Source organism: Lemur catta, chromosome 9 (genome assembly GCF_020740605.2).
Source record: "Lemur catta isolate mLemCat1 chromosome 9, mLemCat1.pri, whole genome shotgun sequence".
Classification (NCBI taxonomy): Eukaryota; Metazoa; Chordata; class Mammalia; order Primates; family Lemuridae; genus Lemur; species Lemur catta.
In genome coordinates, this window is record NC_059136.1 from 16,344,944 (window position 1) to 16,368,629 (window position 23,686).

Here is a 23,686-nt window from a genome sequence, read left to right on the forward strand (position 1 = left end):
CGCAGAGGGTGTCTCTGTAGATCGGCCACTGCTCTGGGTGCGTAGGAGAGGGGGTGGAGGAGACAGGGAGACATAAAGTTGGGAAGGAGGGTAAGGGGGGGTTGGGGAGGTATAAGGCTGCAGTAGAAGGAGTTTAGATGCTCTGTAGAAGGCTGAGTGGGGGTGGGGGAGGCTGAAGGGTTTTGAGCAGACCTCGATATTTTAGGATGATTGATCAGGTGAGAAGTGCTGCAGAATTGACGGGTTGCAGGTCTCCGTGGCTTGATTCTCTTCAGTGGGCAAATGCTTACTTAGTGTCTGCTTCGTGGTGGGTGCAGTGGTGAGATGGTGAGCCACAGAGGCAGCCAGATAGGGCCCTGCACTGCGGGGGCAGGGGGCTGTGGTCCAGGTTCTGGTTGGCCGTGCTGCTGGCGGCAGCAGGGGAGATGACCGTTGGGCTGGGTCAGTGCTGTGCAGAATCAGTAGGGAGGTTGATATTAATATAAAGGGATCTGAGCTGGACAGAGCCTGAGAAACTGCCCACCTCCCCTGCGACTTGCCCAGGAGCCACATGGAGTTAGTTAAGCAGGTGGAGGTCAAGCCTCGCTCCTTATGCTGTTCAGGGCTGCAGCGCCAGCTCGCAGGACATGGAGGAGGTGTCAGGAAGGAGGTTGCCATTGCAGGGACAGCAACATCTGAGCCAATTGCCGACTATGCCTAGTTCATTTGTGCCACAGTTGGTTATCGCAGTAACAATCTCTTTTCTGTTGTTTTATTTTTGATGGTCCTGCAGAGTTTCATTTACATGACTTTCAATAGATGCCTAAGATTTGCCGTCATAAAAGTCAAAACCAAAACCAGCTGCCTTTCACTTTACCTTTGGCTGCTGTTTGAGTCTGGGTCCAAACCATTCGATATCAAATGACCATAATGGCCACACAGGGTGAGTGGAGAGAGTTAGATTGTAACCTGGACACATTGGCTTCGTGTCCAGCTGTCTGGCCTTATGGATTTGTGGAATCCATGAGTCCACAGACCCCCAAGTCCTGGGTGTGTCTCTGTGAGCCCATGAAGCAGGGGCGGCCAGGCCCTGCAGAGCCTTCTTTGACTTGGCATTGCTAAGGCTGCTTGCCGGCCTTCCTCAGTCTGTTGCTGGGCCGACTGTCATGCTCACCCGAAGCAACCCCATGGGAGGCCACTGTCCTTTGGCAGGACCACCATCCAGAAGAAATCCTGGGTCCAGAAGTGACCTAGACATCATCTTGTTCAAACCACTTATTTAACAGATTAAAAGCAGCAATAGCAAGCTAAAGGGTGATACAATTATGAATTATGGAAAGATTAGGAAATAACCCATGTGGCTGGGTTTGAATTGGTGGCATCAAAATACACTCAGGCTAAATATAGAGCTGTGTCTGATCAAAGAGCAGAGAAGCAGACACCCCAGTAGTGAGGGCCACACCTAACACCAGATCTTGGTTTCTAAATACCAATTTCCACTAAAGCAAATCGGGGCTTGAGCTTGAAAAGTTCCAGAGGAGACTAAAGTATCTTATTTTTTCAGGAAGTAAGGAAGTACCCTCAAAGTGTTAGGGATATGCCAGAGGCACACAGGAGCCCCCTAGATGGGACTCCCTCTGGACAAATTAGGGGTGACTTGAGCATCAAAAGAAACAATAATAATGATGATGAATTATAATACTTGGAATAAAAAAGGATCCATGAGTTCATAGTGATACTTAAAGGGGAAGGGGACCCTCTTCTGTACAGAGAATGCCAGGTAACCAATGTAGAAAGAACAGTAGTTTTAGAAAAATCACCACTTTGCAACTGCCATTGTCATTGTACTGTGGGATGCAGGCCGGGGTCAGCAGTGGATGCTAAACCCACTGGGTAAAATACGTAGGAACACAGAATAGTCACATAGTCTTGGATCACTGCCCCACAGATTGCTTACTAATCACAAAGGGTACAACTTGCCTTTACGAAGGAGAGATCTGACAGACACCACCCTAACCAAGGACCAAACATGGCATCACCCGCAGTAGACTAACCCGACATCAGGTGCCCCCTGGCGGGATTCAGTGGGAAGGACTCAGCATTGTCTCTGAGATCGCTGCCAAAAATAGTAACTTGAATCTGAACTTTAGGAAACAAATAAATTCAGACTATGGGATGTTCTATAAAACAACAAGAATGACTGGAAACATTGCAATGCCAGTGTCAAAAAGACATTAAAAGGCGTGAGGACTCTTCTAGATGAACGAAAAGGAGCGTGACAACTGTGTGCGATTCTCGACAGGACCCTGAATCAGGTCACAAAATAGTTATAGAAGATATTGCTGGGATAATTGGGAACATTTGAACATGGACTGTGGGCTTAATATTCTATTGATGTTATATTTCTTGAAAATGATTGTATGCTTGTCACGTATGAGGATAGTCTTGTTCTTCAGAGATACGTGCTGACGTATTTAGGGGTGAAGTGTCGTGATGTATAAGTTACTTGCAAATGATTCAGGACAAAGTAGAAAGTGTGTGTATTTGCATGTGTGGGTAGAGAGAAAGAGCTAAAGCAAATATGAACAATGATGACTCTAGGTAAAGGGTGTATGAATATTCACTGGGTCCTACTTCAACTTTTCTGCAGCTTTTAAAATTTTTCAAAAAAAAAAACAAAAACAAAAATGTGGGCCGAGGGGAGCAGTAACAATAAAACAGGCCCAGGGAAATTGTCTAAAAATACTGTCTTTAAAGCTGAGACAAAGATTCCACGTTCTTGACCCTAGATCCAGTACACCATTGCCCGTCTGTCCCTCTTCATCCAGAAACCTGGAGAGACAGACAGACAGACAGAGTCCCTTATCCCCTTGGCGCAAAGACCCGAGCTTTGAGAGGGTGTAGACTCAGCCTTTCCAAGCGCCAGGATTTGGGGCAGGTGGAGATAGCAACAAGGCACACACCGCCATCTAGTGTCCAGATAGGGACATCTGTCAACTGCTGCAATTCTGAAGGCAAACATCCCACATTATTGGTGCCTTTCCCACTGCCTCTGCCGGGTTGTTACATTTTTCCATTTGCAAAGCACTAATCTTTGTTTATATTTCTGCTCCTCTAATTTTTCAGTACGGATTTCCAGTTACTTTGGAGAAACAGACCAAAGAGCAGATTTCCTCCCCCTAGAAACCTAATTGAGCCCAGAATTCTTTGAGAATGAAGAAGAAAAAGTCTTGCTTGCATGTATTTTACCAGGTCCCTTCTACTCCCCACCCCAGCAAACCGCGGGCCTTCCTGACTCCCTCTTGTGTAAATAAACGAAGACCAACCAAATAAGAAAAGCAAAGTCTGTTTACACTGGCCTTCCGTGGCAGGGGAGTCGGCAACCGTCACCTGCATGTGGCAGAGACCCAAAGACAGGCAGAGCAGTGGGAAGGCTTTACGGGGGGACAAAGGGAAGGCCTCAGGTGTGAGGCCGGAGGCTGTGAGCTGGTTCTCCTGTGACATTGGTTAGAAGTGCAGAGGTGGCTCTCTCTGGTCCTAAATTGAAAGCAGGAACAAAAATTAGAGAATCTCTATCAGTTATTAATCAAATCCTGGCCATTTTGGACTAATTCCTGGGTTGTTACTAGAGATAACAATCTGGCCTCCTACAAGTCTGCTTTAACAGCAGGAGGCTTCCCGGGCTATTTATTATAGATAAGGGATTGGTTTTCTGCACAGGTTGCTGCAGGGTGTAGGTCAAAGTTCTATTTTTATATATTATGTGGCCATTGTCCATTTGCGTGTTCAATCTCTCACTGTGGAAGCAGCCTGTCCACTAAGCACCCTGGCACAGGACAGGTGGCTGCAGGCAGTAGCCTCTCTAATCACAGGGAAGAGGGCCCTGAAGGGAGGTCAGAGACCCAGGTTTGGGTGCTCAGCCTACAGAAGGCTCCTCCAAGCTTCCATGGCTTCCTCTGTACACGCCGACTCCTGCCTGGCTCCTCCCCTGTGATCTGCCAGGAAGGGGAGGCACTGAGCCCACTGGCTCCCTCTGCAGGCTGGATGGTGACTCGCTGGAGCTATGCTCAGATGACCTGCCAGGTGCAGGTGCAGATGGGAATGGGGCGTCTCTCTTTGCAGCCAGTGTGGGGCCTGCTGGGGGCATGAGATGGACCTGGTCCCAACTTCTTAGGACTCCAGCTGGGGTGGGCACATAGACACACACTTGAATAAATCGTTGCTTTTTTCCAAGCCTGCACTGGCCCTGAGCTCACCACCAACATGTGCTTTCCCTTTTCTCCACCGCCAGGCACTTCGTGTGAAATGGTCCCATCTCCGGTTGCCCTGGGTGGATCTAGACTGGCTCATAGACATCTCCTGCCAGATCACAGAGCTCGACCTTTCTGCCAACTGCCTGGCATCCCTGCCCTCGGTCATCCCCTGGGGGCTCATCAACCTCCGGAAGCTGAACCTCTCGGACAACCACCTGGGGGAACTGCCTGGCGTGCAGTCCTCGGACGAAATCATCTGTTCCAGGTGGGTCCACAGGGATATAAACAGGCCCGTCTGCACCCTAGCTGCCACCACTGTCCTCCTGCATGTGCTCCCTGGTTGTATTTTGTGTTTTTGAAAACAAATGTTGTGGCTAAAATGAGAGAAGAAAGTTCTGCCCTCCTGCCCTTATGCAAGCTCTCAGGAACAAGGTTGCTGTCCCCCTATTTAGGTGAAAACAGAGAGGTTTAGAGAGATGGTTTGTCTCTCCTGTGTCTACACAGCTCACCCATGGCCGTGCAGAGCTGCCTGCCCGAGATGACCATCTTGGTCCTGTGCAGGGCTCAGAGGAGGGCAGCTGAACCCTCCCGGGCTGGTGGGCCTGATGTGCCAGCCTTTCCTCCATCTCCCGGGAAAGTGGGAAGAGCCCCAGAGAAGGGGTTAACTCCATAGGACTCTGGCAGCAGGTGGGCATGGTGGGCAGCCCCTGCCAGCTTTTTCTGGAGCCTTCCCCCTGAGGGTGCATGGGAAGGGGAAAGAGGGAAGGACCATACCTAATTGATTTCTTTAGGGTACATATCTGCAAGGCCTCATTCCATAAAGGCATTGAGCTGATTTCAAAAATGGAGGCTCTAAGAAAAGTGAGAGAGAATGTTGGAAAGAGCTTGGGGTCAGAGTAACTCACAAGCAAGAATAGGAAAGAAGCCAGCATGCAAAAACTTAAAGAGAAAGTGCCATCTGAGAGGGGCCCTTAAACTGGACCGGATGGACAGGTCTGAAAGGTTAAAAGCCCTGCTCTGTGGTCTCCCAGCATCTTTCAGGGCACCGGCTTATTTTTCTGCCCTGTGCATGGAAAGGGTTTGAATCCCTGTTGGTCAGTGGGACCAAGGCCCACCAAAGAGATTTGATTTTCTTTATCTACACAAGACATGGTTAACAGTTTTTCAAATGAATAAAAATTATATGCACTACATTTTCAATGCACGCTTTTCAACCTTGTGCAGGGGGAAAAAAAGAAAAAATATACACCTCCATGTTTACAGAAAAATATGTAAAAGTGCTGTTTAATCTCATTCTTCTGATGCCTTAACTTCCTTCTTCCCCAACCCCAGGCTACTTGAAATTGACATTTCCAGCAACAAGTTGTCCCACCTCCCTCCCGGATTCTTGCACCTCTCAAAACTTCAAAAACTGACAGCTTCAAAAAATTGTTTAGAAAAATTGTTTGAAGAAGAAATTGGTATGTTTCATCATCAGTGACCTGACTTAGTCATTTTCTTCTCAACATGGATAGGTTTACCAACTCATACTTTTTTTTCTCCTAGCCACTAACTGGATTGGTTTGAGGAAGCTACAGGAACTTGATATATCTGACAACAAATTGACAGAACTCCCTGCCCTTTTCCTTCATTCTTTCAAGTCACTCAATTCTCTGAATGTCTCCAGAAACAACCTGAAGGTGTTTCCAGATCCCTGGGCCTGCCCTTTGGTTAGTATCGTAGCAAAGTCATGAAAGCCACAGTCAACTCTGCACCGCAGTGAACCTCACAGGGCCCTCACTGCACCATCTCACCTCATCCCCTGGGCAGCCAAGCTGGGCAGGATTCTTGTTCACTCAGCATGCAGCAGTGCTAAGTGCTCAGGCAGGTAACTCACCTGGAAGCCGGCCTGCCTGGCTCTGGGTTTGAGAGCCACACATTGACAGCCGCAGAGCTTTGCACAGCGACAGCTTGCGTCCTGGTACAGGAGGAGTTCTGCCCAAAAAGGAGGGCTCTGTTCTTTTAGGACAACTATAAAGTACGAGTAAGAAATAGCGGATCTGCATTCCCAACACTGCTGATTAAATGATGTTTTTGTTTCTTGGGAGCTTTGCTTGTTAACACAGATGGAACAGCGTAAAGAATATGTGTGTTTTATTGCTGTTGGTTTGAAACCAGGAAAGTCTCCATCATAGCACTAACATTTCTAGTCTGACCATATGTGCGTGGGAAACCGGCTTCTCTCTCAAGCATGGTCCTGAATGGTTCCATTATTTCCAAGGACAATGGGTGGGATGTTCTGGAATGAAGGAAAAGGTCTATGAACCACCTTTGTCTACCCCAGGAAACCCCACTCCTGTCCCTTCCTTGGAGAGGGGTAGGAGAGCAGTGACAACGGGAGCTTGTAGCCTCTTAACCAACACTGAATCGTATTTGTTACAGAGCCTTATTGTAATAGTCTTATTTTTAACATCAAATATGGCAACAGTGTTCTGGGCACCACTGCATTTAAAGAGCTAATTAATGTTCATTCTCTTTCTCATCAAACTCCTAGAAATGTTGTAAAGCGTCCAAAAATGCCTTGGAATCTCTGCCAGACAAAATGGCTGTCTTTTGGAAAAATCACCTTAAGGATGTGGATTTTTCAGAAAACACACTAAAAGAAGTCCCCGTGGGACTTTTTCAGCTTGATGTAAGTCTAATAGCACTTTATTTCTCATTTACGGCTTTTGCAAGAAAATTGCTCCCCATTGGGGCGAAATCTGCTTTTCCTGAGCTTATGAGATAAATAAGGGGGGAAAAACGTGAAGGAAAAGTTCAGCTGTCAAAAATACGCGCATCCTGAGCAAGGATGGGAGTGCGAGTGTGGAAAGCAGAAACACCATGTTAGGGCAGCGGTCAGGGTTTGCACCCCCAGGACTGACTTTCATGTTAAAATTGTAAGCGCAGCCCAGCGGCTTCTCCACCCTGTCTCCAGCGCTGCCCCTTCCCGCTCCTGCTGGGCCCACCGAGGCCGCGGCGCTGTGGACTCAGGGAAGGGCTCTCCCCAGAGCCCCGCGTGGCCAGCCCGGCAGGGGTGTGTTCTCACTTTGGGTCGTTGGCGGGGCCTCAGGCAGACCGGGGATCGGATCCTCTGCGTGGAGCCCGGGGCCAGCCCCAGAACAGGGGCCTGGCAGGCGCCTGCTAAAGGCATCAGGGCAGCCCCGGCAGAGGCCCTGTGGTGGGCACACAGGCCACATGGCACAGGCAGAGTGACCAGGCCGCAGGGCACAGGCTTTAGCCCCCCTGTCCTGCGGGCTGTTGCCCAGGCCTCACAAGCTCTCCTTCCTGTATCCAGGGATCCCCAAAAGGAGCAAAGGCCCCTTCAACATGCGTCTTCTTGGAGACCAGGGGCTGTCAAGTTACAGGCCCCTGGACAAACACGGGGCAGAGAAAGGGACACAGGGCACGTGTCCTGCAGGGGAAAAGGAGCCACCCGGGAGGGCTGCTGGGTGAGGGCCAACCCACCACTGCTCCCTGCAGGGCACTGGCCGTGAGCTCTCCCCCACGTTGGTCTCTGTTTTCCCTTATTTCACACCAGCAAGTAGCAGACTTGGCTTTCTGGCTTCCACCAAAGCCCGGAAGCAGCAAGTCAGGAGGGATGGAACCCTGTGCAGAATGTCACCGTCGGGCTCTGTGGGAAGGCGTGTTCACCCCTCCAGACTTGGGAGGGTATGGGGGGAGATTGCTGGCACCTCCACGTCCCCAGTGCCAGCCCTGGGGCCTGACGCATGGCTGGGCCTCTGTAGAATTGCAGTGGGTGGGCTGGCGGCTGACACCACCCTGGCTCTGATGGGGAGACAGGAGCCCTCGGAGTAGAGTCTAGTGTGGGGCAGGGATCAGCCTTGGCCCTCCTGAGGCCACCCTGACTGGCGGTGGGATAGTCAGTTGGTGTCTTTGGTGCTGCCCTCAGCAAGGGCCACAGCGTGTCGCTCATGTTCCCATTAAAATAAAACATGTCACAAGTCCAAGGGTGGAGCCCCGGCCCCTCCGTGTTCCCTGCCGGGTCGCACGCAGCAGGGCTGAGGGCTGGGCCCCTGGTGAGGGGCTCCCCAGGCCCATGAATGTCCCCAGGGTGCCCAGCTCGGCCCCCACGCTGGCCAGCAGAGGGCGCACGGCTGGGGCAGGTGACCCTCGGGTCATTGCCACCCTGCCTGGCCCCAGGAGGTCACCGGGAGGTGGCAGCATCGTGCAGCTTCCCCAGGGGTGACCCTGGGACAACAGAGTCTGGCACTTTCCCCAGGAGAGGCCCCACCAATAACCGTTTCTCTTAAGAATCCCTAACACTGAGCAGCACTTGCATTTCTTCCATTCCGGAATAATTGCCGCTCATTGATTTTGAGGGAAGAGCTTCTGTAGAGAAATTGTTCCATCTGCTCTGTGTGGTCTAATTTCGTGAGTTTTAGGAGACTGTTGAGCCCCTGCACCATGGGGACGTTTGCGAAGGTGAATCGGTGGTGATAGTTTGGCTACACTTTATCAGGGAGCTCACTTTTCTCCTCGGTCTCACCTCCATTTTTCCATTTGACGCCATCTCTGCCTCTCTCCCCTCCCTCCCTCTCCCCACCCCAGGCCCTCATGTTCTTGAGGTTACAGGGAAACCAGCTGGTGGCACTTCCACCTCAAGAGAAGTGGACCTGCAGGCAACTCAAAACCCTGGATCTCTCCAGAAATCAACTTGGCAAGTAAGCAGGGGCCTCTTAGTCCTCGGCCGCTTCCAAAGCGGGTGTGTAACTGCCATTGGGGTGTGGTGTGTGAGTCGGCTGGGGCCACCGTGCCACAGGTGGGGTGGCGCAAACAGCAGAAATGCCTGCTGCACAGTCCTGGAGGCTGGAAGTCTGAGGTCGAGGGGTCAGCAGGGTTGGCGTCTCCTGAGGCCTCTCTCCTGGGCTGGTAGACGGCCGTCTCCTCCCTGTGTCCTCACATGGTTGTCCCTCTGTGCATACCTGTGTCCTAATGTCCTCTTGTAAGAACACCGGTCAGATTGGATTAGGGCCCACCCTAATGACCTCATTTTATCTTAGTTACTTCTTTAAAGACTCCGTCTCCAAATGCCGTCACACTCTGAGGTACTAAGGGTTAGGGTTTCAACACAGGAATTTGAGGGAGGGACAGAATTCAGCCCATAAGTGTCCTTCCATTGCTAATTTTTAAAGGCTCCTGGAGAACCTTGCCTCTCACTTCGGCCTAAACGGCAATTCTGTTCAAAAGTCTTTGCCAATCAATAACTAAAATGGATATAGACTTGAATAAAAAGCACCCACCCCCAAAGCCTGTCAATAAAAGCAGAGAAGCTGGGGACGAGACCAGCCACCCCAGGTGGTTTGTGGAGGCTGCTTCTCAGTGTCTCAGCGGAACTCACGCCCCAGGAGGGCTTCCCTGGGGGCAGCTGAAATGTGGCAGCCACTGGAGGGTGCGTCCACACCGGCGCTGAAGTGCTCACTGCCTGAAGTGGGAACACTCAAAAATGGAAAATGCCAGAGATAGGCCATCTCCAAACATTTTCCCCAAAAGATTCCTGAGCACCACTGGTTGCATGGAAGCTGCAGGGGGCCCACACGCCGCCCTTCGCCACGGTTCAGTGCTGTGTAGTCACAGCCAAAATAGTAATGTCTTCCTCATGCTGTCCTCAAATTTTGACTCTCCTTTCGTCCCCACAGAAATGAAGATGGACTTAAAACAAAGCGTATTGCCTTTTTCACCACCAGAGGTCGCCAGCGCTCAGGGGCTGAGGCAGGTGTGTGCTTTGATTTGGGAGATGTTGGTGCTCCGAGATGGGTCTTGTTTCCTCCAAGGGGGAATTGCCCTTATATTGGGCTTTCCACTTCAATGCCATGTTGAAATGCCAGAGATGTCCATATTCGACTGGAAACTTGCAAGTGGACCCTGCCTGTTACTCATGTCAAATGTATGACGTGCAAGTATCCTAAAACCCCAGTCTCCCGTTTGGAGGCCAGTAATAATAGCAGCTGCCACGTGTGGATGATCCCCTGCCTTCCGAGCACTGCCTTAGACAGATTATATATGGTCCCGTCTCTAATCCTCACAACATGAAGTATGGACTGTGGTTCCCCATTTTGCACTTGGGGAAACGGAGGTTCCCAGGGTATCTTAGTCTGTGTGTGCTGCCATAACAAAACATTATAGTCTGTATGGCTTAAACAACCGACATTTATTTTCTCACTGTTCTGGAGGCTAGAAGTTCAAGATCAGGGTGCCAGCATGGGCGGGTTCTAGCAAGGGCCCTCTTCTGGCTTGCAGACGGCTGCCTTCTCAGCTGCCTTCTTGCTGTGTCCTTGGATGGCAGAGAGAGAGGCTCTGGTTCCTCTTCCTCTTCTTGTAAGGGCATTAATCCCATCACCAGGGCCCCACCCTCAGGACCTCCTTCCTCTAAACATAATTACCTCCCAAAGATCCCATCTCCAAACACCATCACATTGGGCATTTGGGCTTCAACATATATGAATTTGAGGGGATGCAGTTCAGTCTACAGCACTGGGGTTGACTGATTTCTCCCACATCATGTGGCTAATTGTTGGCAGAGCCAGGTTTCAGCCCAAGACTGTGGGACTTCAGCCCTGGGCCAGGAGCCCGATGCTATTATGTTCTTACTGCCACATGATGGCATCTTGCAAAGTCCACATAGATCACAGCCACCCTGGCCCTGCAGGCTGAGGCTAGCCTGAGGTTGCAAGAGGCTTGTGTCTTTCCCCAAACTCATCGGAAACAGAACTTTTCCTAGAGTCTTTGTACTATCCACACAACAAGGCAAATTTAGCACATAGTATTTCTGGGGAAACAAGCTCTTCTTGTTCCTTATCTTCTGTGAGGTTCAGGGGAAGGCCTGGACCTGCCCCTCGTGTTAAACAACCAGCCCTGCTTTTTAACCCCAAAGTTAAGACCTCCAAAGCCAGCTACACTCACAGAAATATCCCTCAGGATGCTGTTCCATAAAACAGGAATCAATATTTAGGTCGTTTTAAATGTAATATAATTTTCTTCTTCAGCTTGCTAGATGGACATTGGCAGGTACCGATGGCGTGAAGTAGGGGTGAGAAGGGCTGCAGAGGCCAAAACACATTTGCAGGAGGTGAACTAAATCATCTGCCATCTGTCACACTTTTTGATGAACTGGTATGCACGCATACGCTATGCATGTAGATCTGTCATGTATGAGTGTGCCTATTTATATATGACTGAAAAAGTAGTATGTTGTCAGTGGAACAGATAAGAGAGTCCAAAAACAGACCTAAATAAATATAGGAATGTAATATATGGCAAAGGCAGAATTGCAGCTTAGTTAGTGGAAAAGAATGTTTTCTTGTTTTAATACATAGTGTTGGTATAACTGTCTGTCCAGCTGGAAGGGAGAGAAAACACATTAGATGTCCTGCCTTACATCAATTATAAAAATTTCCACATGATAGCAAGTTTAAGTATGTAAAAAAAAGAAAACAATAACATTTAAGAGAATATATTTATAATTTGAGTGTGGGGAAGACCTTTAAAAGCTAGCTGGGAAATCTAGAAGTTATTTTTTTAAAAGACCAAACTCTTTGGCTTTGTAAAAATTGAAAAGTTTTGTTCAGTAAAAGACATCATGAACAAAGCCATAATGCAAACAGACTGAGAAGAAATATTTGCAACACAAATTGTTGCAACACAAATTGTTGCAACACAAATTGGCTTATGTCCCTAACATACAAAGAATGCTTACAAATTGATTTTAAGAAAAAAAAAAAACAGACAACACAATAGGCAGAAAATGGGCAAAGGATATAAACAGCTTGCAGAAAAGGAAGTCCAGACGGCCAGGAAACAAATGAAAAGGTCCTTAACCTCACGAATAGGGAAATGCAATTATGAATTTCATAACTGACCCTCTTTTAAATGAAGGGCCTTAGGACTTTAGAAATTGAATCCAGACATGGGGACTTCACTTGGAAGGAAGGAGAAACAAATATTCTTTTCCTTGTGCCAAACAGATGATGTGCACGAAAAGAGACTCTGGTATAGATCTCCGTCATGCGACCCGCTTGCTGGTGGGTTGAGCCTCATACGTTTGGGTCAATTAGAAATGTGTCTCCAATTTAGAAATGCAGAGTCCTTTCTGGAACCATGGAGAGGTGTACAAGGAGGTGGGCCCAGCACTCAGTAGCACCAGCCACTTCCTCGTGAAACCCCCAGAGAGGAAGGTCAAAGGTAACACTGACATGCGCAATAGGAACAAGTGCCATGCCAATGTCCTGGAAGAGGACTTTGCTGGTGGCCTGCAGGCGTTTGTCTGGGGAGCCAGGTGAGGGGGCCACGCCCACTGGCAGGTTCCCTGGCAGTGGTGGATCGATTGTGGCTTTGGCAGATGACAAAAGCCTCTTGATTTTTTAAATTTCATCTAGAATGTCAAGGCCCACACGTGAGTGAACAGAACGGGGTTCCTTGCAACCCTTTTACTGAGTAGGGTTATTTTCTCGAGGTTGTTGACCCTTGGGTAAGGAATTATCTATAAAAGACAACTTGTTTGCAGATGGATAGTATTAATAAAATCCCAAGTAGATTTACATACATTCAAGTAGTCATATTTGTGCAGTGACCTCATCCAAAAATAATTTGGATGGCCGTTTTTACGGTAAAATTCAGACCAGCAGAGTCATAAATAACTTATGAATAAATAATTACAGTTCATAAATACCTCGAGCTGTGCTCTCCCCAGCCTGGTCTCCATAGTTTCGGACACTGGGCCAGGTCTGTACAGGTGTCACCTCTGTTTGCAATAGTAGCTCCTTATGCCACCCGCCCGTTACTTAAAGAGGCTTCATAAACACCAAGGTGAAACTTTAAAATTGGAAAGCGCAGAGAGAGGCCAGGTGTTCAGAGTGTGTTCTCTGGGAAGAAAGTGAGCCTTTCTCATTTTTGATGTTCTTTCCTGAAAATGTGAATTAGGGCAGGCTAACGTTGATCATCCCTTTTCATTGAAGAAAAAAAGAAACCTTTCTGAACATTTTCTTACGGAACAAGGTCTAACACAAAGCCGTCATTAGAAGGCTGTGCTGCACCTTTGTTCCCACCGGCGCCCCTGATGTGAGTCCCATTCACGCTGCAGCTATCCGGGCACATTTTCCAGGCGTGGCTTTTGGTATTCCGTTATCGGCTCTCCAGAATGTCCTCTGAGGCCAGGTTACCCCATTACCACTGATGCTGCAGCCACATGTGTGGAGAAAAGCCGGAGCCAAGCGGGGTGGTTGTGATCAAGGGCGCTCAAGCTTTGGTTTCAGCCCCACAAAGGAGTCCCGGCTTCTCTATTTTCCGTGTCTGGCCGGGAACCAGAGCAGAGGGTTTTGAGGCAGCCTTTTTATCTTGAATTCTCCGAGCTCGGGGCATGCTGTCCTGCCCGCCCTCCCTGCCTTAGCAGAAAGGATAAAGGCTTCAGAGAGCCTGCTGAAATCCACACCTCCGATTCCCATCGGTGTGCGTTCCAAGCTTGCCCACGTCCTTTCACAACCCAAACACCCCGGTGCCCATGAAGATGGCAGATTTGATGTGATTTTCATGGTAATCTCATAATTAGCCTAATTAATGAAGTCACTTAAATACTAAAGAGTTGGCTGGTGATTTAGAGAATGCCATCTTTGGAAGCATAAAACCTTAGCCCACAGTGTTGTATTTCAGTTAACTAGCCTTTTTTAATTGAAGAAGTAATACACATATTTTTTTAAAATTTTTTGAAAAGTACCAAAGGGCTCAGCATGAATATTTAGTCCTCTAGTAATTCCCCTTCCCAAAGGCAACTGTGGAATTTCAATTGTCTCTGGTAACAATTGTGTTTTTGTCTAACATACACATCTAACCTACATGCATACATATATGCATATAACATAAATACACACCCATCTGCATGAATATGCATGTGTGTGTGTGCACGTCTGCAGACATTCTCTAGCACATGAATAAACCTTCTAGCTATCTGGTTCCACACCCTGCTTTTTCAGCTGACCAGTAGCTCTTGAGAATCACTTCATGCCCATACACGTAGACCTGCCCCATGCTTTGTAATAGGTGCATATTATTGCATTACTCGTTGGACCAACCCTCTGTGGATGGATGTGTAGGTTGTTCTCTATCTTTGCTATGACAATGTGCCACTGAGCATCCTTTGCTGCACACATGTGCAAGGATGTCCATAGAATTAGCATGGCTAGGTCGGTGGGATGAGCATTTTATTCTTGTAGGTTTGCCAAATGGCCTCTGGAGGAGGTTGCGCCAGTCTGTTCACCCACCTGGCCTCCATGCCGTGACAGTCCAGAGTTATTTATCAAATACAGTCTGCTTTGCCATTTCTTTGCAGCATGTGTGCTGGAATTTCCAGCCTTCCTAAGCGAGTCTTTGGAAGTCCTTTGTCTGAATGACAACCACCTGGATGCGGTCCCTCCCTCGGTTTGTCTGCTAAAGAACCTATCAGAGCTCTACCTGGGAAAGTGAGTACACAATGAGAGTGGCTGCACCGGCCCTGCTGGCCCAGGGAGGCAGAATGCCCTCCCATAAACCACTGGAGACACAGAGGCCGGGCAGAAAGGAGCCATCTGTTTACCAGGAAGCAGTAGTGGGATTTGTAGAACTGGGCCTGGTCAAGAAGGTAGGGGAGAGGAAGACAAGGGTAGCATGCAATGATACTTCTGCTACTTCTCCAGGTTATAATGAGAACTATTCAGTCATTCATCCTTTCATTAGTAGAAGAGACAGGAAAGTTGGGGGATGGGACCCAGTTCTAAGCCGTGGGGATTTGCAGATGACAGAGCTGCCATTTCTAGCACTGACTCTCTAGGGAGAAAGGCTTTGGAATTCATGCTTCAAATGAGACATTATAAATCAGGGCCCAAGGTGTGGGGCTTGGGGTGCAGGCTGTCGGTGGCCCCTGTAGGCTACAGAGGCTGACGGGAGCTGCATGTGTGTGCTTGCATGTGTGTGTATGTGTGTGTTTTCTCATGGCGGGCATGTGCGTCCTCAGCAACCCTGGCCTCCGAGAGCTCCCTCCCGAGCTGGGGCAGCTGGGCAACCTCTGGCAGCTGGACGTTGAAGACCAGACCATCAGCAACGTGCCCACAGAGATCAGAAAAGAAGGTAGGGCTTCCACAGCCATGTGTCACCTCCTTGGAAAGATGACTCAAGTTCACTTCTTAAGTTCTGGTGGTGGAAACAGCCGGTGACCCCTGGAGCCCAGCCCTAGCTTCTGGGTTTGACAATATGCTATAAAATCGTTCCTTAAGCAATAGTTACCGAGGGTCACTATATATTGCGAATAACCATGTGGTAAGGCTCTGACCTCCTAGGCAGCAAGGACTTTGTCCTTAGGTTCTTGACTTCTAGACTGCACTTTGGGGGTGATTAGTATCACACCCTCCCTCCACCAGGCCCAGTAGTCTTCCTCCACTGTCCCCATTAGAACACAGAAAATGTTCCTTCACGATGGGATCTTGCGTGTTCCCATTGCTGTGTTGGTGGCAGCATCTACTCTTCCCCCTTCTGACTCTGCACAGGCCCCAAAGCAATGCTGTCCTACCTGCGTGCTCAGCTGCGGAAGGCAGAGAAGTGCAAGCAGATGAAGATGATCATCGTGGGCCCCCCGCGCCAGGGCAAGTCCACCCTCCTGGAGATCTTACAGACGGGGAGGGCCCCCCAGGGGGTGCACGGAGAGGCCAGCATCAGGACCACCAAGTGGGAGCTCCAGAGGCCGGCTGGCTCGAGAGCCAAGGTCAAGGATGGTCAGCGTGCCGGGTCCCTGTGGTGGGAGGGGCGTTCCTTGGGCCCCTTCTCCCTTCTCCCTTCTCCCGAGAGAGCCCAGGATTTTCTCAGCCTGGAGTTCAAAGCCCTGGATGTTTGCAGGAGCCACTGTGTACTGCTCTAAACCAGCTCCTGCCAAGAGCAGTGAATCATTTCTTACCATCATCTTGTAGTTTTCCTGTTACAGTTAAGTTGAGACTCTGGACCAGCGGTTCCTAGCCCTGGCTGTCCATTAGCGTCCCTGGAGGAGCTTTTAAAGATAGCGATGCCCAGGCCTCACCACTCTCTGACCCAAAGATTCAGACTCAAATGGTCCGGGGTAGGCCCTTGGCAGGGCTAAGAGCTAACTGTGGCTGCAGGCAGCAAAATGCACAGCATCTTCCCCCTAACAAGGAGGCCAAGAAAGCACCCTGGGAATTAATGCTTTGTCCTCCCTAATACCTGCTTTCACCCTAAGTTCTGAGAAGTCTTGTTTTTTAAGCCCCACTTGAATCCTTCACCGGACCTATGAGCCATCCTGTTTTCCAGTGCCGGGCAAGTGAAAATGAACATTGTCTTGCTCTTGAAACAGAGAAAAGAGCCCCTTGGACTGCTGGGGGCATCTCCATCCCTGGAGTAGAGCACAGGCAGGTAGCTCGCTGAGCATGAGTAACAGACATGCACAGATAGTGCCAGCCTTGTCTGCTCAGTTTACTTTTCTGTCACCCTTGGGTTCCTCGGGGATCCAGGTACATGGAGGCTGTTTCACCATGGAAAACTGAGGGGCCTTGAGGTCCGGATGTTGCATGATTCTCTCCAAAGCCCCCAAGCATAGTGCCAGCTAGAGAGGGATTTTGCTGCAGTATCTTTCAGAAAAAAACATTTTCCAAATCCAATTTGAGAAATTAGGCATTTAAGCCAAACGTATATTCTAACACAGGCTCAGAGGCTGGTCCTCTGAGTCCTGTCTGTCGGGGCTGAACAGTCAAATACAGTAATTAACACCAGGTCCACCCATCCCACAACACCCCAGGAGCAAATCGAGCGAACTGGGGTCTAAAGGTTCTCTAAAGTAACCAGAACCTTCTGCATTCTCTCCTGCTTTGCCTTTGTAACAATTACTCTCATTTTCTTCCTGTAGCCGAGGCCTGAGGGGTGAATTAGTACTTGTATTTTTCCTGTGCCTCGGCTCCTACTTCCTTCCTACCGTGATTAAAGCCCGTCCCCCCCCTCCCCCCTCCGTCCTTCAGTGGAAGGACGACCACCTGATCTTGTGAATGCTGAGCCCGCAGCTCTCTCCGCGGCTGGCTGTTCGCCAGCTGGGAACAGCTGTCCGTTTGCCTCTTTATACAAAACCGGGTCAGCATGCTCTGTCTCGGAGGCCAAAACGCTGCATCGCGGAAATGACTCCTTGCTAGGGAAAAGTGCAGCCTTAGCCGCCCGGGCCAGACTCTGACCTCACGCACCGATAGAGAAACCACCGTTTACACAGCCGTTCCCGGCAGCCCGACAGCTCATCTTTGATTCCCACATCAGGGGAGTTTCCCGTCGTCCTTGGTGGGCACTGCCCTCCGACCTGCACAAGTTCCGAGGCCCCTCGCCTCCGTCTTGCCCTCCCACGGAGGGAGGGAGGGAGGGGGGGTGGCGCCTCAGCAGGGCTTGCTGCTCCAGCAGGACAGTCCTGAACCCCCGGCAGCCCAGGCGGAGCCAGGCCCACGCCCTCCAGTGTCCGTCCAGGGCCTGGCCGCCGCTCTGTTAGCAGCAGATAGAAGTCCCCAGAAGGCCACCGCCGTACCACAGGGCCCCTTTCCGCTGCCTGCATGACTGACTCCTGAGAGAAACAACAGGGTGGCCGTAACTTTCCCACCATTGGTTCAGGCCTCCAAGTACAGCGTTGAAAGTTAACGGTTGTCTCCGTTAGGTTTACTAAAACCTTGGCCGCTAAAATGCCTCCCTGTCTCTGCTTTGTTGCTCAAGTAGGTTGACTCAGTGGAGTTCAACGTGTGGGACATCGGGGGCCCGGCCAGCATGGCCACCGTGAACCAGTGCTTCTTCACGGACAAGGCCCTGTACGTGGTGGTCTGGAACCTGGCGCTGGGGGAGGAGGCCGTGGCCAACCTCCAGTTCTGGCTGCTCAACATCGAGGTGAGGACGCCGGACGCTGGCTCTGCAGCTCTCAGTCCTCAGAGCATCACGGGCTCGGGCCACATCACTGAAGCATCCCCTGTGCTGAGGGAAGAAAAGGAATTATGTTGGGGAGCAGTGCTTTGCATTTTGAGGGGCTTTCATGGAGGACCCCAGAATCATGGTCCTGCTTGCCTTTCACAGGGGAGCAATTTTAAGTGCTGAAGGTTGGTGATGCTCTTATAATTTCCTGGTTTACCTTAAATTTAAGAACCGCCACCCTTGGATCCCTGCTTCCCTCCCAGGTATAAAGGTGTTCTCCCCAAGCCCCCCACCTCAACTAGCTGATGTCATTTCTGAAGGGTCAGAAATCCCTCCCCACACATCGAACTCAGCTCCGCCTGTGCAGGAGGTCATGGGGGGCCTCAGACACCTCTCAGTGCAGCGGGCCCTGGGGGTTCGCAGAAAGCCAGGAGTGTAGGTGCTGCCTGGAGTGACAGGCCGAGGGCGCCCTGGGTCGGCACACCTGCGCAGCTAGGGGGCTCTTTCCTGTCCCTTGTTCAATGAACAGAAAGGGTGCCCAGCCTCGGGGTTCCCTGTTGCAGGCCAAGGCCCCAAACGCCGTGGTGCTGGTGGTCGGGACACACCTGGACCTAATCGAAGCCAAATTCCGAGTGGAGAGGATCGCGACGCTGCGCGCCTACGTGCTGGCGCTCTGCCGCTCCCCATCAGGCTCCAGGGCCACTGGCTTCCCAGACATCACGTTCAAGCACTTACAGTGAGTGTCCCCAGCCCCTTGCTGCTCCCGCCTCATGTGCACGTAGGTCGCCGATGTGTCCGTCGTCCCAGAATGCCTGGATCTACCCACTGAGGGCTCCTGGGGCTGGGGCTGGGTGCCTTCCCGGCCAAGGGTGGCAGCTCGGCCAGCTGAGCAGACCCCACCCTGGAGGAGGTGATGATGATTAGCCAGGCGGGGCCTGGAGATGCCCACTCTGTGATTCCTTTCTGACCTCCTCTCCTGTCCCCCACGGCCAGTGCTGAGTGCACGGCTCCCATGGGGCTAGGAGAGGGAACTCAGGCATCCATTTGTTGATCACTGATGAAGGACAGACCCGGGGGAAGAGAGCTCCCAGTCCTCAGGTGGGATCTCAGTGTCCTGATAGCACCCATCACATCTGGGAGGAGTGGGGGTCAGGATGGGCCAGTGCCGGTGGGACCAGCCACCCTGGGCTCCCCTCCTGTCATTGGGCTCTCAACGTCAGCCCTGCAGGCTATGGGGATTGTTGTGCCCACTTTGCAGATGATGAGACTGAGGCTCAGCAAATTAAGTGTTCCCTGGTAGGAATAAAATGCACTGCGTATTGCTGCTGATGTACTGGTAGCTCTCAGACTCCCTCACTCGGGTGGAGTGCCACGGACAGTAGTGCATGGGTCAGCCTGGGGACACATCAGCCTGGCTCAGAGTGCAGGATGGGGCTTTCGGGAATGCCTGGTGGGCCCTTGAGAAGGCCCATGGGGTCTGTGATAACAGGAGCACTGGCTCTGGGTCGGAACCTGGGTCCAGCCTTAGTGAGTCTGCTGCTTCCTGGCTTATATGTCCTTGGGGGTCACGTGCCTCTGTGCCTCACTTTCCTCCTCTGTGAAATGGCCTTGTTGGGAGGACAGACTAAAGCAACATATCGTGGGGCACCCAGCACAGTGCTTTGCACAAAGCAAGGCCCCAGTCAACTTCTTGGCCATCTTTCATGAGTTCTCTAGACTTGGGAAAACAGAGACCCTGCAGTGCTTCCTCAGAGAGCGGAGCACGATGGGGAAGCTGGGCTCTGTTTGCACACACAGCGAGATTTCCTGTAAGAGCCTGGAAGGTCAGGAGGGGCTGCGGCAGCTGATTTTCCACGTCACGTGCAACATGAAGGACGTGGGCAGCACCATTGGCTGCCAGCGACTGGCAGGGAGACTGGTGGGTACCTCATTCACCCTATTAAAACCAGAGGAGCCTGCTTCCCGTTGTTGGGGACCCGCAGCGTCCTCTCACTACACATGACATGTCCGTGTCATGAGGCTCGGCGGTTCCAGGGAGGGCTGCGTCAGGATGGAGGGCAGGGATGGAGAGGGAACGTTCCACCTCTCAGGCCTCAGGACCAGCGTGCCTTGGGACCTGAGGGGCCCCGCCTTGCCCGCCTGTCCCCCAGATCCCCCGGAGCTACCTGAGCCTGCAGGAGGCCGTGCTGGCGGAGCAGCAGCACCGCAGCCAGGAGGACGACGTGCAGTACCTGACGGACAGGCAGCTGGAACAGCTGGTGGAGCAGACGCCCGACAATGACATCAAGGACTATGAGGACCTGCAGTCCGGTGGGCAGGGCTGGGTGTGGGTGGCGGGGCCAGGTGGGCACCCAGTATACACAGGCAGGAGGGACCTGGGGAGGCTGGGCAGAGGGACAGAGCCCCCAAGCAGGGCAGGGGCGGGTACCTGTCAGAAACAGAACCGTCTGCACTTGGTAAGTCCAGCCTGGCCCTCAGCACAACAGAGTAATAGATTCTGAATGAGAGATCCAAAAACTGTGTTCCTGCCTGCCTTCCTCCTTCCCTCCATCTCTTCCCCTCATCCCTCCCCCCCGCCCTTCTTTCCTTGGAGACAGAGAACCCAAACAGCTACTCTGCACCAGCGTCACGTTGGCTGCTGAGGACAAACATACGAGCAAAATGGACAGGTCCCTGCCAGCCAGGTTAAACAACTGCACTCAGCTGTCGTTATCCGCAGTAGATATGTCCTGCAGTCGCCCCGACCACTGAGTTAGCCGGTGCTGGACCACTGCTTCTGGGGGACACACAGGACTAGGTTCCTGCCCGCGAGCCTCTGGGCACAACATTTTCATTAACCCATCGATGCAGGACCTTGTTTTACGTGTGTTTCTGCTTAAAGACACCTTATTTAATACGTATTGTTGATTTGCTAACGTTGAACTCACGAACAACAGCACTTATCTAACTCGTGTTTTCTCCGTAAAGCACATCGAAGCCTTCCCAAGCTTAGGAACACTAGACAGCGCGTCAGGACTGCACGTGGGGGCCACTTTAAACAGTGAAATCACCCACAAAAAGCACAAAAATGTTAAAAATGCGGCACTATGTAGACCTTGAAAAGGGCCTTGTTTGTGGTGTGGGAGCTGCAGCAGAAAGGCAGAGCCTCACCTTGTTCGACCTCAGCTGGGAACACACACGTTGGGTGGTGACCAGATTCTCACCACCCGCACACGTTTCCGAGTGACCGCGGGCACACCTCGAGTATTTGTTTTGGGGTTGCAAATAAATTTTAGCAGGTAGGCAAATTTGGACAGTATCTGCAAATAATGCGGGTAGACTAGCTCCCAGGTGGCCGTCAGCTCAGGACGCTGGCGAGAGTTACGAGGTGCCGCCAGAGAGCCCGGGAGCAGGCTGCCATCCATCTGAGGGTGCAGCGTGTCGGGAGTGCTGGTTTCCTCCTAGGAAGAATTTCTGGCCTGCCCGCGTGGGTACAGGGCCACACTGGGGCCCCCTTCATTCCTTTGTCTAACGCTGCTTCCTCCTCCCCGCGCCTGGGGCAGCCATCAGCTTCCTCATAGAAACCGGGACCCTGCTCCACTTTCCCGACACCAGCCACGGCCTCAGGAACCTCTACTTCCTCGACCCCATTTGGTTGTCCGAATGTCTGCAGAGGATCTTTAACATCAAGGGCTCCCGGTCAGTGGCCAAGAACGGGGTGATCCGTGCAGAGGACCTCAGGATGCTGCTGGTGGGGACTGGCTTCACGCAGCAGACGGAAGAGCAGTACTTCCAGTTCCTGGCCAAGTTTGAGATCGCCCTGCCCGTCGCCAACGACAGGTGAGGACACGCACTGGACTGGGCTGTGCAGGCTGCTGGCTGGAGGAGGGAGGTGGTGTCTGGGGCCATTGGTGGCCTGAACAAGATCACCATCACCCCCTAGGGACAGGCCAGCACCTGGTGGTGACCAGCCTGCCTGGCCTGGGTCAGCCCCCACTGGCCACTCCCTCCTGTGCCTCGGGCTTCTCTTTTCAGGGAGTTGAAAGAAATCCATTTATTGAAAAGGTGTAGAAAACATGTAGGGATGTTGTTAAAAATAATTCATGCTGTAATTGCTTGGTTATTTGGTGAATAAACATAGAGTGAGTGACAAGGAGGTGCAGTCTAACATGACTAAATCACGGGAGCAACATTATCGCCTGCTCCAAGGGTGGATGGATGGGTGTAAGGGGCCATGTGGGGCAGTTTTTTGTCTAGTAGACACGTCCTATATGGTGGCTAATCATGGCCTCTTTCTGTGGACCTTTCCTGGGTCTATAACATGCTCAGGTCTCCCCGGTCCCAAACCACAAACAAAAAAACAAGCCTCCCTGCTCCTCCTCCTTCCCTTCCTCCTCAGCACCTGCTACCCCTCAGCTGCCACCCTTTGGCCAACTCTTCACGACTCTGTGCTGGTCTCCAAGCTGGCTGCTGGGCGCCCTCGGCTGCCCCTCTCCCCATTCCCTGCCAAACCTGCCCCAAGTCATCATCAGACCCTTTGTCTCTGGGCAGCCTTTTCTACAGTGACCCATCCCACCCCCCCTCCCACCTCCAGTGTCCTCAAGGCCCCCTCCTCTCCCTAAGCCACCCTGGTCCTCCATACCCCAAAGGAGGAATGCCCAGATTTCTCAGAGCCTCAAACCTGAGCTTCCAAATTGCTGCCACCTGGGAGGCTGGCTTGGCTCCAAGACCCCACCCTTCTCTCCTCTGCTGTTGGTCCCGCTACGCACCTGCCCTACACAGCCCTGGTTGCGGGGTAGCACTTCTGGGCTCAGAATTCCTCCCTGTACTTCAGACACCCACTCCTTACCACCCCCTCCACCACCTGGCCCTGCCACCCCGCCCCCAAATGAGACAATTCTGTTGACTAAATTGTGCCACTCATAACCGCTTCTGTTTTTTAACTGATGTGAAGTTTACTTACAGTGGAACATGCAGATCACTAGCGTCTAAAACAATGACTTTTGACAAGTGCATACAACTGTGTAACCAGCACTCACAGCAAGATATAGAACGTTCCCATGACCCCAGAAGTTCCCCATACTCTCTCAGTAATTTCCCAGAGTTACCGTCCACCACTGCTCTGACTTCTCTCACCAGAGCCTAGTCCTCCCTGTTGTTGAACTTCATGACTGCACAGAGTCATGCAGTGTGATCTTTCACTGGCTTCTCCCATTTGAGTTCCCTCTGTGCTGCTCTGGCTAGGACTTTCAGTAGTATGTTGAATTGGAGTGGTGAAAGTGGGCATCCTTGTCTTGTTCTAGTTAGAAGCAAGACTTTCAACTCTTCCCCATACAATATGATGTTAGCTATGGGTTTGTCACATATGGCCTTTAGTATTTTGGGGCATAGTCTTTCTATGCCTAGTTTGCTGAGAGTTTTTATCATGAAGGTTTGTTGAATTTTATCAAATCGTTTTGCTGTGTCTATTGAATGATCACATGGTTTTTGTCCTTCATTTTGTTGATGTAATATATTAAACCATCCTTGCATCCCTG

At 51.2% G+C, this 23,686-nt stretch overlaps 1 protein-coding gene across 5 annotated transcripts in view; it reads left to right on the forward strand.

Annotated features, from left to right (window-relative positions):
- LRRK1 (leucine rich repeat kinase 1) overlaps window positions 1-23,686 on the forward strand; it is a 126,009-nt gene that overhangs the window by 64,791 nt on the left and 37,532 nt on the right. For 4 of the 5 annotated variants that reach the window (XM_045560649.1, XM_045560651.1, XM_045560650.1 and 1 more), the window contains exons 7-20: window positions 4,271-4,497; window positions 5,565-5,692; window positions 5,778-5,941; window positions 6,766-6,903; window positions 8,823-8,935; window positions 9,911-9,987; window positions 14,593-14,722; window positions 15,253-15,365; window positions 15,782-15,996; window positions 17,985-18,149; window positions 18,734-18,906; window positions 19,968-20,088; window positions 20,321-20,480; window positions 21,713-21,989. In XM_045560649.1, coding sequence (XP_045416605.1) covers window positions 4,271-4,497; window positions 5,565-5,692; window positions 5,778-5,941; window positions 6,766-6,903; window positions 8,823-8,935; window positions 9,911-9,987; window positions 14,593-14,722; window positions 15,253-15,365; window positions 15,782-15,996; window positions 17,985-18,149; window positions 18,734-18,906; window positions 19,968-20,088; window positions 20,321-20,480; window positions 21,713-21,989 — 2,201 coding nt within the window. Of the gene's footprint in view, window positions 1-4,270; window positions 4,498-4,865; window positions 4,920-5,564; window positions 5,693-5,777; window positions 5,942-6,765; window positions 6,904-8,822; window positions 8,936-9,910; window positions 9,988-14,592; window positions 14,723-15,252; window positions 15,366-15,781; window positions 15,997-17,984; window positions 18,150-18,733; window positions 18,907-19,967; window positions 20,089-20,320; window positions 20,481-21,712; window positions 21,990-23,686 lie in introns of those variants that run through there. The other variant, XM_045560653.1, reaches the window with a different exon arrangement.